Source organism: Tachypleus tridentatus, chromosome 10 (genome assembly GCF_004210375.1).
Source record: "Tachypleus tridentatus isolate NWPU-2018 chromosome 10, ASM421037v1, whole genome shotgun sequence".
NCBI lineage: Eukaryota > Metazoa > Arthropoda > Merostomata > Xiphosura > Limulidae > Tachypleus > Tachypleus tridentatus.
Genome location: NC_134834.1, coordinates 69,198,288 through 69,217,167, shown reverse-complemented (window position 1 = coordinate 69,217,167; position 18,880 = coordinate 69,198,288). Strand labels below are relative to the sequence as shown.

The 18,880-nt window shown below is 31.0% G+C and overlaps 1 protein-coding gene across 1 annotated transcript in view; it reads right to left on the bottom strand.

Moving 5' to 3' along the window:
- The window catches only part of LOC143229504 (uncharacterized), a 160,257-nt gene that overhangs the window by 94,725 nt on the left and 46,652 nt on the right, over positions 1-18,880 (bottom strand). Inside the window, 8 exon segments of the mRNA XM_076461933.1 lie at positions 2,782-3,001; positions 3,614-3,825; positions 4,137-4,294; positions 4,560-4,784; positions 5,631-5,648; positions 11,296-11,419; positions 11,867-12,010; positions 13,017-13,109. Of these exon segments, the coding sequence (XP_076318048.1) occupies positions 2,782-3,001; positions 3,614-3,825; positions 4,137-4,294; positions 4,560-4,784; positions 5,631-5,648; positions 11,296-11,419; positions 11,867-12,010; positions 13,017-13,109 (1,194 nt within the window).

The window sequence follows — 18,880 nt, the reverse complement described above, 5'->3', positions numbered from 1 at the left end:
TTTCAATTTTTACTTACAGAATAATGTTACTTGAATGAAAAGAATCACTTATAAAGAAACAACTTAACTCAAAAGTGTAAAATATATTTTTCAGTAAATTACTAATCCTACATAGAACTATTAGATTATCAGTCTTTATTGAAGTTGTTGTCATTAAACATTTTCCACAATAAAAGAGTTAGAGTGTTTTTCTACAGTCTATCTATTGAGGTTCTTCAGACATATGAGACTGTGAAGAAATATCACCTAAATATTAATCATGTTTGTAATGTTTCAATATAAATTAAACATTTCTCTATGGATTTGTTTATAACTTACGGTAAATATATTTTCAAACATCGGAAGTACTAAGAAACACAAATTTTCTAGAGATTCAATGAAATTATAGAAAAACTTCCAACATTAGTCTTTCATGAATAGATTGTTTAGTTTTATTAAGGTGCATAATGAAGGTTTATAAGTTATGTAATTAACAACCCAAGGAAAACCCTAAAAGAAGGGTTAAAGCCATACAACAAATACATAAAAGCGATACACTATATTTTTTTATATACTATAATGCACAAATAAACATATAGTACATAACTTGACATGATCATGATGGAGAGTTCAACTGGTAAAAATTAAGTTGATAAGAGTGTCTGTCTGTGAACATTAATATGAATTTGAATTCCTGGGTTCAAGTCCTAGTCAAAACTGTTTTTTCTTTACTTATTTCTTATTGTTATAATCTTTAAAAACTGTAATATGACCACAATTATATAGAAAACAAATATTACTAATAGCATCTTAAAATAATAAGTAGCTTAAACTTATCATACAGTAATGAGAATGAAACGAGCCAAAAAACAACAAAAGCATGAGTCTTAAACCTTAAAACAAATGAAAAAGGGATTTAAGTGTCTCTTATATGAGCCTATCAATTTTACCTTAGGTACTTTTCAATTCAGTTCTCTTTTAATAATATAGGTTATTCTTTAAAATTCAAAGTTGAAAATGCTTAGCAAATAACAATAAATATGTATAATATTCAGACTTTACATACTAGGCTATTCATGTGCAAAATTATTTCAGGGTGTTACACTCACTATAAGACTTGTAACATAATGAATTAGTTTCAATACACAAAGTTTCTTTAATTTATTTTCCAATATTTCTAAGGATGGAAACTGCTTAAAGCAAAATGTCTTGAAATAGTTTGAGACGTACAAAACCAAGATGCCAGCTTAGAACCCTTGAAACATGATGAGTGTAAATGTACAGAGAAGTATAATAAAATCCATGGTTACATACTGTCTACAGTGTTCATAATTCACTCTGCCGTTAAGTAGATATTATCACTTACTGTCAATTCACTTACATCTGAATAAGTTATTATCAGTACATTCCACAACACTATGTACACTAAATGCATCAATCTTAAAAATAATATTTACAGTGTAAAAAACACAGACATCCACATTTACAAAGAACATTCAAATCTCCGTTTAGTTAGAAAATTACCCAGTTGGAATAATATACAAAGGGCTCTGAAATCAAGTCCTAGTATCAGAGTTACTTTCTACCTTTTGAGAAATTATTTCTAATCAGTTAGAATAAGTTGTCAGATAAATTACTGTGCTACTAATAATATATCATAATATCACTACTACAAGTTATAAAATGATATACTTTAATTTCAATAAATCTATAAATTATGCAGTTATCAAAATAAGTTTAAAAAGAGTTTTTTAAACATACTTACTTCTTTATTCATAAATAAATAAATAATTATTTACACAAGTTCTAATACTATAATAACATAGTTTAATATCAAATTGGGCAATATTTGTTGCATAAGGATTACATTACAGATAAAGAAACAGTGGTGTGATGAGTTGTTACCGACTATTCCCAATGTCATCTAAAAACAACCCATGCAAGTGAATTAAAATTTAACTTTTATAAATGACTTAACAGTTCACCACTAGAGAAGTTCTATTATTAAATATATTTAAATCAATTAAAATGCTAGGGTATATCAGAATATAATAAACAGAAAATAGCCATGTTTATCACAATGCGCACATACCTTAGAACATAATTTTAAGCTCAATTCTTAAAGCTCTCCCCCAGTACCTCAGTGATAAGACTGCAGACTTATGACAATAGAAATTTGGTTTTGATACCCGTGGTGAACAAAGCATGGACACCTCATTACGTACCTTTGCACTTAACAACAACCAAACCAAATTAATTGATTAAAAATGTGGTTACATTAATATTTCTAATTACTTATTATCAGTTTTGTCCTTTAAATGTAATGTTAATTTGTATATTACACATTATCATGAACTGTAGGCCTTTTAACCTCAAGACATATTCAGCATTTGGACAATCTTTCAGACAAAATATTAATATACATGTCCATAAATTTACCATAATTGTTTAATTTATGCTAAATTATATGTTTGAAAGTAGGCTGCTGTCTGGGCAGGGCTTGACTCTACCTGTGTTTATAGGTTCTTCATTTTCTTATTTCATTTAATATAATTTTGAAAAAAATATTCTTTTATGTTTAACCAATCATTCTCTCTATATATTATTATAATGCAGACATACTGAAATTTTAAGCCTGATACAAAGATGACAGTGTGTTAAAAAATTGTCAGATATATTTGTGCCGACATAAATGGAAGAACTTATATTCCACGTTTGCCCTGTCCAGTTGGCTTCACAGTTAGAATAGAATAGAAAGAAAAAAGAAACTAAGCCACAGAAAGACGAAGGGGGGAGACAAACCTGACTTGGTACTACCTGTTATACTGCACAGCAACCTCAAAGTTGGGGCATCCCCACTGTACTGGTTTATCATCCCTTTGGAAGCAGCTTGAGGCACTGGGATGGTCAGAGTGATTGGTTTGTGAAACTTGCGACGACGAGGTTCAATGGTCACAATAGGACTAACTCCCACTCGATTTCCTAACATTTTTGAGACTAACTCTGGTGGTATTGGTTGTGCCTGAAAAATCAGAGAGAGGTTTGTTCTTAAAATAAAGTTTGTTAACCATTATTGAAACAAAAAAAAGGATAATAATGATTAATAATAAAAATATCAATTTGAAGAAATAAAAACCTTAACATAATTGCAGGTTACAAAATAAATGATTCTCAAACTACGACAAGTACATTTATTAATAATAAACTAAAAAAAATTATAAATTTTACTTTAAAATAATATCTTTCACAACTAACAGGTGCAAAATATAAACATTTCAGCTCAACAAGAAAAAGATATTATGTAGTAACTAATTTGTTTTAGTATTGATAAAGGTACTTTAAGTTTTTACTACATATCAGCTAAATCTATTCATATGCTTAAAAAATGTTAATATTTTGTTACACATTTATTACATTTTTGTCACAGCTTCCTATCAAGAGGAAAATAACACACAAAAATTGGTTGACAGACGAATAGACAGACATTTTTAGAAACATTTGACCTTTGGTTTTCAGGAATTTGTAAAATTTAAATTCAATTTAATTTTTATGTTGGTTTTGTTTTAATTTACAAATAAATTAAAATTAAGGTAATTATTCTTGTTATAAAAGTGGGAAACCACTACTGGAGTACCTGAAGCCCAACTTTGATCTTCTTTGTGAGGGCACCTTCTGGGAATATTGCTTGGACTTGAGGCACAACAGTTGAACTGACCATCCCACCCTCAGGACCAATAGTATGAACCTCTTGTCTGATACGTGTAATAATAGCAAAATATTGTGGAAAATCCATTGTTACAATGCGTGTAATTCTGTTTGTGTTAAGGTCCTCCAAAGCACTGAACTCTAAATAGAATTTATAAAAAAAAAAAAAAATTGGTTAAGAGTTTATTCTTTCATGGACTATATTTAGCTTCTTAAAATACTTTGAGATGTAAGTAAGTCTTAAAATCTTCTATGTATTTATATTTGTGTCTAATTGTTTTTGATAGATGGATTGTATTTAGACAAACTTTTTTGGAAACAGAAAATGTTAATACAAGTCAGAAATAAAGTACACCCTTTTTTTTTTATCAAAGTTTTCATTTAGTATATCATGAATAGAATATACCTTACTATGCTTGCATACATCATATCAGCTAGAATGTGATGTTTACCTTCTCCTTCAAAACTCTCATTCAGTACATCATGAACAGCATCATCTGGTGGGGGAACATGCTCTTTCCAGGTTTCTCCAGAGTCACTCCTTAACACAGTAATTTCTCTTTCTTTTCCACGCATTGAAGCAAAGTGTGGAACTTCAAGTATAACAGGTCTATTTACAAAAGATAATAACAGCATCATATATTACTAATATGGCCTTATTACTAATATTAAAATTACCACACTTTCATAACATAATTTTTACTAAAGGATCAATTACAGAAAAAACTTAATTATTGTAAAATACATTTACTATGAATTTCATCTGTATGTCTGGTAATTTCTTCCAAGAAAAATAACAGAATCACTGATGAATGGTTTTAATCAAATACAGATTAATTATATGAAAATAGTTTATACTTTATAAAGCTCCTCACCCTAAAAACTTTGCTCCTGCAGGCCCAACTTCGAGAATTCTGGAAGCACATGCTTCACCTTCCATCAGAGGAGGTGGATGTGCAAGCTTTTCCTTTCGTAGGTATCGACAAGTAATGCGCATTGGCATTGGAGCTTTACGTGGTGGAATAATAACTCTTACCCCAGAGTGTCGGCAACCACGCATAGCGCCTCCTCGAGCATCGACCATGAAACTGACCAGAAACCTGTTATGTAAATACACAGAAAATGTTTATCAGATTTTCTTTGAGTTTCATAGTTGATATTATCCTCATTACTAATCTTAAAATATTATGTTTATTAAAGGTAACTTCTAATATTTTTTAGAATTCATCACTACTCATAACAGATTCCTATACTTTCATTACAATCTTAGAATTTTAACATTAAAAGATTTATTAACATAAGACCACCTAACTCTACATTATCTTCATTTGCAATAAAATGGATTTTCATAAAATTATCTTTTCTTTTCAGAATTATATAAAAAACACAGTTTTAAAGATAATGGACACATTTAAGTAAAAAGAAATTTATTTGTAGGTAAAAAACAAAATAAGCCTTTTGAGTTAGGAAAATGATTTTTCAAAGAGTCTGTTACAGCATAAGTAAAATATGTTTAATTTTAAAAACTGCAATCAACAAAATAAGCTGCCATTCGAGTTAGCAAACAATTCTGTCAAAGAATCTATTACAGTCTGAGTAATATACCTCTCAAATTAAAAGCATGATTTTGTTACAGAAAAGTTAACTTGCATTTAGTTTAAATATTTCCAGACAATTAATTAATAATTATTGTTATTAAAAAAGAGAATGATAGAACAATAAAAATTTTGCTACAGCTTTTCATAAAATATTCTACTATCAGTTTTTTCATTTAGTTTAACACTTTTTTGAAGTAAATACTACCTTATATTATGTCAACAGTACAAATACAATATAATTTGAAAATGCCTCAACAATGGAGGTAATAGCATATAATTTTGTATCACTCCATAACCTGTCAAAAAGCATTAGTTCATCAGAAAAATCTACAAAAATATGAAACTTACGTCTTCCACTTAAGCTTCCTGTGATTCCAGACGAAGGTTTCAAAAAATAAAAAAGTGGTTGTTAGTTCAGTAAAATAAAAACTCATCAACCTCTGTTCACAGTGAACTTTTTCAATCAGTATTAGATTGCAGAATCAATTCATACACATATGGGTTGTTAATGGTAAGTAGAGATTAGATTCAATATTTGCCATACCATAAAAAAAGATACTAGGCAGAACAAATTAACCAGCCAAACTCATGTTAGAAAAATTAAAACTGAAATTTTATAGTTCTCTATGAATAACAATTTGCACCATTTACATAATTTAAATTTTGGGACAACATGAGACCTATTGGTCCATCTTGGTTGTTCCATTCTCTGAACTAGACTAAAACTATTAATAAATAAATTTACATAAAAAATATTAAAGCAGCTGTTATGGATATACTTATTAAGCCTTCTCTGAAGCTCAATTTTAGAGCCCCCACAACATCTGAAGGCAACCATTCCAAAAACCCTGTTAGAAAGATAGCATTGTCTTAGCTTGAGATGACTCCTACCCTGCCAAAATCTGTATTTGTATCCCCTAGTCTTATTGTTCTTACTGTTAAGTATGAAAAAACAACAAGAAACATCAATACTATCAATTCCTTTTTCAATTTTAAACACCTAAATTAGATCCTCTCTATTCTTTTTTTTCCAAGAGATATCAATCTTTTTTTTGTATGACCACCCCTCTGTCCCAGGCACCATTCTAGCAACCTTTTTCTGAACTCTTTCCAACAATTCAATGCATTTCCTAAGGTAAGGAGTCAAAGACTGAAAACAATATTCCAAATGTGGCCTAACCAAAGACCTATACAAAGAAATTATAACCTTTTTAGAATTGTATTCAATATTTCTGTACATAAAACCTAAAATCCTATTTGCCCTACCACTAGGGCAGCATCTAGTTGAATGGCTTTGGAGATTGATAAACTATTATTTCAAGATCTCTTTCTTTCTTGACACTGTTCTGGTTATTCCCATCCAAATTATAATTCAAATTATGATAAAAACATGCTATCTTACAATTACTGTAACTAAATCATATTTAGCATTTATTTACCCAACTTACTAAATGATCTAAATCCTTTTGCAAAGCAACAACATCTTCACAGCTAGCAATGCCCAACACCACAAGATCATCTGCAAATTTAAGTAAATTTATCGATCATTCTTTCATCTGTGTCACTGCTGTAAATCAAAATGAGCAAAGGTCCTAAGACTGAGCCCTGAGCTACCTACTTGTGACATTAATCCAGTAAGACTGAACTCCTTTTGCAACAACAAACTTTTTTCAATCAGCTATTCTTCTATCCAATGTTATAATTTTCCTATACTGAAAAGGTATTTCAAATGGGTACTTGCCACCTCTCATAAAATTATCCATTATTGCTCAGTACTGTCCTCTATATGCAATTATTTCTTTAAGAATACCATAAGCTTTTTCTCCCCTTATTGAAATCAAATGATTCCAACATGTCTCTCATGCATCACTTCTCAAAGAATACCATAAGCTTTTTCTCCCCTTATTGAAATCAAATGATTCCAACATGTCTCTCATGCATCACTTCTCCTTCAATATAATGTTACAAGAAGCTTGTATGATGTTTCCCTCTATACAGAGGGAACTTATGTTAATCACTCTATACAAGTGATTAAGCTTTGAAGTTTAGCAGAAGATATAAGTACCACAAAAAAGTCAGAAGGAAAAGTGTGAAGTGTAAGAGGAGATACGTACTTTCAGAAATACATTTTCAGTATGGGAAAATTATCACTTGCAATACAGTATTTACCTCCATTCACAAGATTAGCTAGAATCCCACAAATAGGAGGTGAGACCGGTACAATGGAATGACAGAAATGACCCCCAAAAGCATTCAAAGGATATCCCTGAAAATGAGAGAAACTCAGATCCAAAGATTTGATAAAGGGAACCTCACCACCTATGAGCCTCTTAACCATCTGCAAAATATGTAGAAAGGGCATAAGAGAGAGAGGAGCATATTGAAGTAAGATAGAACTGTGGCAGGATAGTGATCCCCATCAAGAAATATATGTGGAACTCAATTACAAATGGTATAAAAGTAGATAAATTAATGGATGTGTCCTTAGATGTAGAGTGGTTAGAATGTGATGGACCTTACTAAGTAAGTCAACTATATCCTATGCTACTGAGAACTGACATCAAGCAGGGATAGGATGAGGATCATACTGTCTTCACTTCAAGTTCAAGACATTAGAGGGAAATTTAAATCACTCCAATTCCTCAATGTGACATGTGATATTACAGATTTAGTGATCTGGGGACCTAACATCCAATATCAAAAGGATGTTTATATAATAAAAATCAACTTCCCCACTAGCACAACTGACAGGAACCATATGAAAAGCAATACCATCCCTGGCATAAGATACAATGAGGACTGAAATAATCTCTCTCAACTCTGCTGTGACCCACAACACAAGTGAAGTATGAGCATGGGAAAAATATAAACAATCCTAAACACGTGGGAGGCCTTAAGTTGGTTCTACTCCAACACCCAGCCACAAGGTATCAAAATCTAGAACATTATGTCATTTATGCCTGCAGAACACCACTATTCTACTTTGCACTGAACAGTTAGTTATCTTTGTGTGAAACCCAATCAGGAGGGTGCCTCTATGGTTAACAACCTTAGAGGCTTGAAACTGGATTGTGGTAAGAACTCCCATACTTCACTTAAAGAAGAGAGGGTTGAGAATGTGTTGGAAAATCTGGAACATCATCTCCTGAGAAAATGCAATGGGTGACCATAAAACTCTATTTTGAAAAGCAGACAATCCTGATTTATTCAACAGAAGTCATGGCAGAAATGGGCAGCTATCCCCTTTTGATTTACCCATGAAGTCCATGGGTATTATTGTCTATAACAGGCAAATTCAAAACGAAAATGCATCAAGAGGTTATTCACATACCAGGGATCATGTGAAATACCCCATCTAAAGAGTGAACATTGAGAAGCCATGGAAGTTAAAGTACAAGTTGTACCATGTGGGTTTCTAATTGAAGAATACCTGGTTAGGTACTGCTTGCCACAGAGCAGGATCTACATAAATAAGAAATGAAGCAAGAGATCCTAAAAGAGAAAGAAGATACAAATATAAACTTAACCAGTCAAAATCACATAAAATATTGAAGAATGGCCTAGATGATAAACAAAAACCAACAAAGAAGCTATTATATGGTGTAAATAATAGGAGATGAGCATATTAGGTGTAGTCCACATGCTAGATGTAGTCAAGAAGCAAGAGAAAAGGTGAAGTGTTGAATTTGAAGAGTAAACACTTTTAAACAAATTCTGGTTGGAAGAAGACAAGGAATAAGCTGATTGAATTAAATGTCAAACCCAATTGTTGAGTGAAAAGAAGAAGAATGTCAAAGGATAAAGAGTCAGTAATGGGTACAATGGAAGGAAGCCATATAGACAATACAACAACAAAGGGTATGGAGCACACATAGAAGTCTATCCAGACTGGGATGAGAATAGAAGTGAGAAATATAAGGAAAAAATATAGGCATTCAGGGAGAGTTACCCTCCCTAGCCACCAAGATCTCTGAGAAGGAGTAATTATCTGGATAAAGGAGAAGACAGGTAGGGTGGTAAACAACAATGGCATATCAATGTCTATAGGCTAAGAGGGGAAGGAAATATGTTTTGAGGAAGAGTAAAACATGAAACACAAGGAAATAGGTTCAAACAGAGAGGAGGATGACAAATTTGGAAGGAACACATTAACATGGTAAGAACAAGAAAAGCAAATACTTAGTGGTATTGGGAAAACTGAAAGGTATGGGATAAGGTAGTCTGGTATCATGAGAGTGAGGAGACCAAAGATCCCTGGTTGGAAGGCCATGTGAGAAACTCAGCCACATGAACCACTGTAGGTCATTCAACAGGAAATCCTCAAGTTATAGACTAACTGTGAAGCATCCTTTCGTTTGCACTGATACATCTCAATTGAAGAAAGATGTATAGAATGAACCAATAGGAATTCAACATAGTGGCTCAACAAAGACCAAATAAAAACATGAAGACAAAGGATGGGAATGGCTGGAAGGAGAAACAGTAACTGAGGTTAACAAAGGAGGGGGGACAAAGGAAGGGGAACTAGAGGAAAAAGTTACAGTCATTGTAATCGTGGAAACCATGGTTGAGCTGGCCAGTAAAAAGTGATAAAAAATGAATTTGTGCAACCAATCCTGGTGTGAAGGCATTGACATCCAAAGACTATGGATGAGGAACCATGAACTTAATGAGAGGTAATTTATAATTGAAGGCTGTGGCAAATGCACCTACATAGAAAAAAATCTCACAGAGAGCTAAGCCACTGGGATATGAGAGGATCTAGAGACCATTCTGTCAGATAAATGTTGTCAGGGTGGGAAAGATGATCTGCTACCAGAATGAAAGCACACACCAACTTCCTCATTTTTTCTTAATCATCTCAGAATTAATGCACTTATCTTTTTTGATATGTAATGATGAAAAACTTTACAATAAAAAACAGTATATTGAAGGGTGGTCATTTTTAAATGTTATATAATATGTGATGTAAACACCAGAAACAGAGGCCCATACTTTACTTATAGTTATATGATAAATAGCTTAGTGAAAACTTTTTGAGATGGACAGTTTAAAAACTTGAGAAAAATATCCGACTCAAAACCAGTCTAATAAATCTTAGATTATAATGTTAAAAAATGCTTGGCAAAACAAATTATATTAACTGGAATGAAAATTATAAATTATAATACTGAAGATCTAGAAAAGCAGAACAGTTTTTTTATTTAACTGAATTTATATTTCCCTAAGAGCCTTAATTTTGTAATTTAGGATTCATATTGTAGAACAGATTTTCAAAATATCTTAACTTGTATCAATCAGAATCAGAAAATGGCTAGCCATGTCCACTATATAGTTTCTACATTTACAATGCAGTGTTAAAATCTTGACTACTTCATATATACTATACACTCAGAGGCTATAAATGTACAAACAGCAATCATTAAATGACATTAAGTTGTAATGAACATAGACAGAATGAATAAGTGTCTACTGCTTTCTCTTACAATAGCCATCAATAGCACATATAACGACGGTTCTAGTGTGTTGCAAGTCAAAATAACTAAAGGTAAGTCTCGCTTTCTCTCTCTCTTGCTATATATACATATTATTAGTACAGTAAGGGTTATAAAGTAAATTATAATCATACTTTGTAAATTACAGCTAACTCTGAAAAATAAGTAAACCCTTTAAAAACACCTGATTGGGATTGCATGCATTTTTGAAAAACATTTTGTTTTAACCACATCACAAATGAAATTAATAGTAGTGCAAAAATAGTGTAAAGTACTTTTCTGTTTATTACTTCATGCCAAACCTCAATATTATTGCAATTAGTTACATCATTCAATGCAATTTCATGCCATTGAATAAAACAAAATCCAAGCAACAATAAAGATCATGAAACTTGGTTACAAAAAAATAGTAATTTGCAACATCTATACTGACTCATAACCACTTAGTTTTCTAGAAGTCTAGACGAAGCTCTGCCAAATGTTCATACAGTAGCTGCAGCATAACCAAAAAGTCTTACCCAGAATGCACTGGTGCACGAGAGATATCAATGTTATCTGGAGCATAATTTCCCACAAAGAAGGCTTCTGTATTTGGATTAACATACTGAGGTGATAAGTGCTCCTCCTGTATAGTCAAGGGTGCTGAAAAGCCCAAACAGTAAGTATGCATGTAAACATTAATAATGGTAGAAAGCACTTTTAATTTCTTTTTAATCACATACATTAAAATGAGAGTTTTAATAGAAATTATCAACAGCCATGTATTTGATGTTTATTAATCAGAAAGAAAAGAGAAAGAGTTGAATTACTTTATTTGTAATCTCAATGACTTGAATAGTGTTAAACATACCATATCAAAACAGTTAAAGAAACATATTACATCATTACAAATTCTACATTTTACATTATTTTTACTAATAGAATAACCTATTAATAAAAAATAATTATAGCTATGTAAAAAATGTTGTTGTTCTTGTATAGGACTACAATGCATTAGTAGTCTGAATATTTCTAGACACCAGTTTCTGATCCTGCCCATAAACCAGTGAAATCTTTGAAGCATATGAATGGTTTATTAAACTGACTCACCTCCAGTATGTTTGTTAAACACCATATTTTCAGCTGGTTTCTCATCTTTTGTTACATCAATGGTAAGAGAATCATCACCCAAGAATTTCATATCATCAGCTGTCATGTAACGCATGGACTGATCACCTGCCATTGTATCTTCTCCTACCATAGTATAAAGCAATTTTTTTTATTATGGTTCATATGAATGTTTATTATCTTCTCCTATCAATTGTTATGTTCAATAAAGAGTAAAGGAGTGTCTCTTATCTCCTTGTACCACATTTTTCTACATTTGTTATATTGCCTAATACAGTTTCAACACAAACTTTAATTCCAAAATGAAATAAAATGAAAGTATGAAATAAGATATAAATAATATTTTTTTTGGAGGGGAGAGTTAAAATCCACTTGCTTCAAAATAATTTTTCCATTGATCAGCTTTGAAAGACTGATTTTCAAATATGGTCACCAATGACAAAACTTTGCAGAATAGACAACAACTGTCTGTCGTGGAGATACATGTGTAGAGGACAATATTTTGAAAGTCTTCTGCCTTTTGTCTTCAGGTCACCTGAAGACCTGAAGATGAAAGGCAGAAGACTTTCGAAACATGGTCCTCTACACTTGTGTCTCAACAACAGGCAGTTGCCATCCATTCCACAAAATTTCATGTGAATACTCTGCCTAAACAATCTATCAAAAATGGCCATCAATGTTAAATATGAAACCATTAGAAACAATGACACTTAGTTCAGAAATATAGAAAAATTTAACTGACAACATATATGTATATATATAGACAGATAGATAGATAGATAAACAGAAATAGATATATCTTAAAATCTTTGATAAAACCTTTTAGTGCAAGCTCCACCACACTTACCACAATCACATTTCAAACCTAACAATTTACTTAAAATAATGTTCAACCAATAACATTTTAAATCAACATGCAAAATCATGTGAACAAATAGCAAAAAAACTCTGCTGATTTTTTTTTTAATGCATATATTTTGAATGTATAAAACTCAATGGAAATGGCATTCACCAAGTTATCAACATTTTAAACCTAAGCTGTTTTTACATACATGGTACAAAATGAATTAAAACCAACAATTGCAAAACAAACAGAAATGAAAGGGTTTGGTTTTTGGGAAAGGTAACTTACGGGTTTGTAACTTTTGACCTTCATAATAAGGCAGATACACATGGGTAGCATGAGTGGGTTTCCCAAACAGAGTTGTTTCCTCAAAATCGTCACCTGCACCAGAAGAACACCATAATTCACCACAACACTCACTCATTTACTCCACTTCGATTATTGATGTTCAATGCAATAAGTATCATTTAGTGTTGACTGAAAGTGTTAACTGTAGCACCAAAATGTATGTGTTGGGACATTATCTCCAAATGTACCTATATTTATACCTAGTATCTAAAACAAAGGTCTATAGTTTCCTATCTGTTCTGTGTATTTTTATTTGAGAAACAAAAATAAAAAAAATTTAACAGTTACTCCATATTATTTTCAAATTTTCTAACTTTTAAAGATTTTTAAAAATAATACTAGTTTCTACTTGTAAGAAAAAAAATAAACAAAAATAACAAGCAGATATTGACTAAGCAAATGAAAACACTTAAATACTGACTTAAATAACATTACAAATACTATTACTAAATATAAACTCATATTCAGTAAATAAGATTAGAGGGAAGGCAGCTAGTCATCACCACCCATCTCCAACTCTTGGGCTACTCTTTTACCAACAAAGAGTGGGATTAACCATCAAATTATAATGCCCCCACGGCAGAAGGGACAAGCATGTTTGGTGCGACGGGAATTCAAACTCACGACCCTCAGATTATGAGTCAAACTCCTTAACCCACCCGGCCATGCCGGGCTCACCTCAATTGAAGAGATAATGTATAAGATATATATACTTTTATTTTAGTAAAACAGAACTACTGTAACTCTTACAACATATTTATCATTAAACAAGTAAAAGAAATGTGCAGGTTAGATAAGTCAGATGATGACAAAATTAATAAGTATACAGTTACTTTGATATTAAGTATTGTGTGATCAGCTTAATTATTACTATTTTAATAGCTTTATTTATATTGAAATCAATCATCTCAAATCAATGACAATGAAACAAAGTTATTGCATTTGTAGCATTTACACTAAAATCTTTTTATCATAGTATGATATTTCACAATCTATATAAACTGTGTTGTTTAACTTTCTGTCTCAGGACTGTATATTACCAAACTCTGTGAGGTGTTGCTTTTAATTAGGCTTACATTTACATTTTTTATTTTAGAGGGATGTTTTATTACACAATTAAACAAGGTAAAAATTTAAATTTTTGTTATGAAAAAAACTGACAGATTTGGAACCAAATGACTTTATATTGAACTGCACTCAACTTCAGTAGCTAATAATGTTTGTTTTAATAAAGGTATATATACAATGACTATTGTCACATTTTGTTAATTTGAAAGTTTGTTTTTGGCATATAATTATGTTAGTTGAACTTGTTAGAAGAAAAGATAAATACACAACCTTCATCACAAAAAAAATCCATGTCAGTGGTTATACTGTATTTTGCTATTATAAATAATTCACACCTTTCTCATTCAAAAGCACCAAACAACTTAGTCCAAGTTATGAACATACACTCAAGGTACATGTACTTTCTTTCAAAGGTTGAGGTAGACAAGGAAAACGTAAAATAATTTAGCAAAAAACAAAAAAACAAATAAATAACATGCAAATATAACTACAATTAGATAAAGTAAAGCCAGAACATAAAGTTTAATATCTAACAGAAAAACAATAAAACCCCAAATTAAGAATACTGTGCAATCTTTTTGTTTTCTTAAACCATAACTTGGTTCATATTCTAGTTACTATTATATCTTTTTATTTGCACATAAATTAACATGATTTTACTAGTTTTAATATAGCATTATACTTCAAGCTCAAGATATGGTGAACACTCACAAAAATCAGTTAGTAGAACTTAGGGTAAAGAAGAATGGAAACCATGCACTACAGATTGAAAGAGATACTGATATAGAACATGTTTCCTATTTGTTGTGTGACACTGAAATATTTAATGCTTTCTTGGATTGTACTTTGACATGTACACATTTACATTGAATTATAATGGTCTGATTAATTTATTTTTGAATCTCAAAGTCTTAGCTTTCCTGAATATTTTCTACTGCCTGTTAATATAACAGAGACTAATGGACTATGTTATCACAGGGTAAAATTAAGTTATTTTCAAAGATGCCTCAAAGAGTTGTTTGTGCTCTATTCTTATTTCAACTGTTTACCATCAAATTTTCATTTTATTTAATTATTTTTCTAAATCTGCCTGAAAAAATTGCACATTTAGATCAATGGCTTTTGTATTAAAATATCTTTAAAAGTATTTTTAACAGATATTTTTTTCTTCCAATACAGAACAGCTGCGTTCATTAAACCGTGACTGAACAAGAGCTCTTGAATTACATAAAATATCAAATGAAGTACAATACTGTGCAAAAAGTGTTAGGACTAACTCAAAAATTAGATTTCAGACTACTTTCAAAGAACAACTGAAGGAAAATCACAGGTAAAACATCAAAAGTTTATTCATCATCATACTTAATAGAAAAGAAATTCAGTGGAAGTGTTCGAGTTCAGCAAATAGTAAATACTTTGTGTCTCTTTTGCTTTAATAACTGCAGATAGTCTTTCAGGCATCGTTGCAACATTTAATTAAAGTCTCTTTTGGGATTTTACTTTAAATGTTACTAATACACTTTCATAAAGTTTCTTTAAAAGTAACTTTTGATTTGTCACATTTTTTATCTATCAAAACCCAGATCTGCTTAGTTGGGTTGAGACTAGGGCTCTGCATGGAACATTGCATCATTTGAATGACTACAGCAGCTTCTTTCTAAGCTAAGTACTTTCTGCATAGATTGGATAAGTGTTTGGGGTCATTATCTTCTTGGCAAAAGAATCCTTTACCAATAATACAAAAACTTCTGGGTATACTATGATGGATCAGCATCCGATGGTACTTTCATGGTCCATTATTCCATCAATACTGCAAATATCTCCTGTTGCCCAAGCAGAAAAATACCTCCAAACTATTACACTGTCTCCACTGTGCTTCATGGTAAGTGCTATGCATTGAGTTAAGTGTTTTTCACCTTTCTTCCACCAGACATATGACCTATGCTTTGAGCTAAGTATTCCAAACCTGGACTCGTCCATCCGTAATACCCTTTTCTAATCATCAAACAATCCAGTTTTTGTACTTTTTAGCAAATTTCAGTCTTTTGATGATAATTGGAGATTGAAGTAAAGGTTTTTGTAATTGCTACATGACCAAATATTCTAGTTTCATTGAGTCTTCCTGATACTGTAGATTTGGATACTTTTCTTTCATGTGATACATGGTTGTTTATCTTATGCTTGAGATCAGTGGCAGTCTTCCTTCCATCCCAAAGGCTGCATAAATGAAAATACTTAACATCAGTATTGTTGAGTTTAGGTGTTCTGACTCTTTCTTTCCAATTTTCAAACTTACCTGTCTTTATCTCACAATCTAGGGTGTATGGATAGTGTTTGGGGAGCATTTCAAGTCTGCTGCAATTTGTCAGAGTCTAACCAGCATCACATAAAGCCTTAATGTAAACTCTCTGCTCTGCTGACAATACTCTATACTTTTAGGGTCATGGCAGGGCAACAAAATTTAACATACAGTGTTACACACTGATTTTATCAATGTTTATTTGTGGAGTGCTGTTAAATTGATTTCTTCTAGCAAATACAAGTACCATATGAGAGTTCCTTTCTTTATATATAGTTAAGACACTGCATGGGGTACCATGACAGTTATTTCAGACCTTAAATTTAATCAGTATGTTCATTCAAGCAGAATCCTTATGAAGAGTGTATGGAAATTCTTATGAATAAGTATTCTCACCCTGGCTCATTAAATTTTCAAAAGTAATCAGTGAATCATTACCACAGTGTTGAAATTTACATTCTGTAATGACATGGAAGAACCAGCCTTATAAAACAGAAATAATGACAAAATATTCTGTTGCCTTAACACTTTTGCACAGTACTATAAGTGCTTTTTGTTTGTAACCTAAAAAAAAAAAACATTAGAAATTGAATTATTATAATAGTACTTACATATAACTTTAATTTTCAAGGTATTTTATAAGTTGAAATTTAAGGGATCAAACACAAGTTAATTTGACAAAAATTAGATATTATAAGGTAATGTACATATGCAACAGTTGTTGTTTTTTAAAAAAAAACAACTTATGAATTAAATTAATACTTCCAGTAATATGAATCTATTTACATATCACAAATTTAGAATAAATAAACAAGTGAAGAAATTGAGAACCATCAAAAAAATTGCTTTTAGAAGACTACTTTTTATCAAGATGTATGAAGGCCAGTTGACACACTACATCTCTGCTATCAGAATTAATTTATCATTTAGGGCATCTAACCAATATAAAAACGAGTGTGTGTCACATCATGCTTGATTTCTTGAAATAGGAGGATTCATAAAAGCCAAAATGTGTTTATCTAAATAGAACAGTGCAATCACTGATTGCCCATTATAATTTTAGTGACAGGTGTGCAAGGGTACTGTGAAACCTTATAAGCAAAGCGAGTATTGGTATAATGAGCCTAAAGAAAAGACATAATGTGGGACTGCCCAGCCTTAAGTCAAATGCATAAAAACTTTATTATAAAAACAAATATATCTATTTAATTTTAAGATTCAATTGTTTTAGAATTAAGCTATTTCAGTTACATCATAAACATTTTAAATTAAAAACAAACCTCTTTAATCAATAGAAATTCTAAATGAAAAAAATTAACAAACACTTTACCATTTTTTGTCCAAGTATTTCCATACACAGAATAAGAATAATATCAAGTTAAACCTTCATTGCTTAGCAACATAAAAGCCACTGTTGGAACTTAGTGTCACCAGAACCTACTGGCTTTAATATATATTAGAAGTTATTAATTAACTAATTTTTGTCAATAATCATTCAATAAATGAACCCCAAATTCATTTCACAAATGACCTCAATATATATTAGAAGTTATTAATTAACTGATTTTTGCCAATAGTTATTCAGTAAATGAACCACAAATTCATTTCACAAATGACCTTAATTTTGATTGACTCGCAAAGAAAGTTACAGACATTTGATAGCCTTGACTATACTTTTCTGCCTCTTTGTTGGCCAAGCTTGATTTCACAAAATTTTTTTTCAGTTAGCTATGAAATGTGAGGTTAGAATACATTATGGGGTGGGGGATGGCAGTATTTGACCAGTCATTTTTGCTCTTTTATATTGGTTCTTGTTTAATTAAAGACAAACATAAAAATAACCTTAGTACTCAGTCTGGAAAGAATACCATACTCTCTATAATTTGTTAATTTGTTGTTAATTACCATGTAACTTGTATCACATGATTGGAAAGAGATACTCCCACCAAGAATATTAGAAAGTAATGACAGAACCTAAATAATAATGATAAAAATAAAAAAGTTATTATTATTAAATTGAAAAATAGAATTTTATCCTCCAGAACTGATAAAGATGTAATTAAGAAAACTATTAGATAAAACTGAAATAGTTATATTGACAGCAAAAACTACAAGTCGTGAAACCTGGAATTCTAGAATATTGATTCATTCATTTTAAAGCTACAATTCAGTATCCCACAGTAAGAATTGTGAAGCAAAAAAACAAAAAATCTTTCCTAAAATAATGAAGAAAAATGTCTATGAACACAAAATGGTCAATTAAAAAAAAATAAAATTCTAAAGCTCTACATATATAATTAAAAACTGTACATGTGAATTCAAGTTCCAAATATATCCTAAACTCTGTGTTTCAGGTTGTTTCACCTCCAAATTTTTCAGTGAAAAATGCGCAAGCAAAAAAACTATATTTTAAAATAAAATATTCTTATAGTTTGTG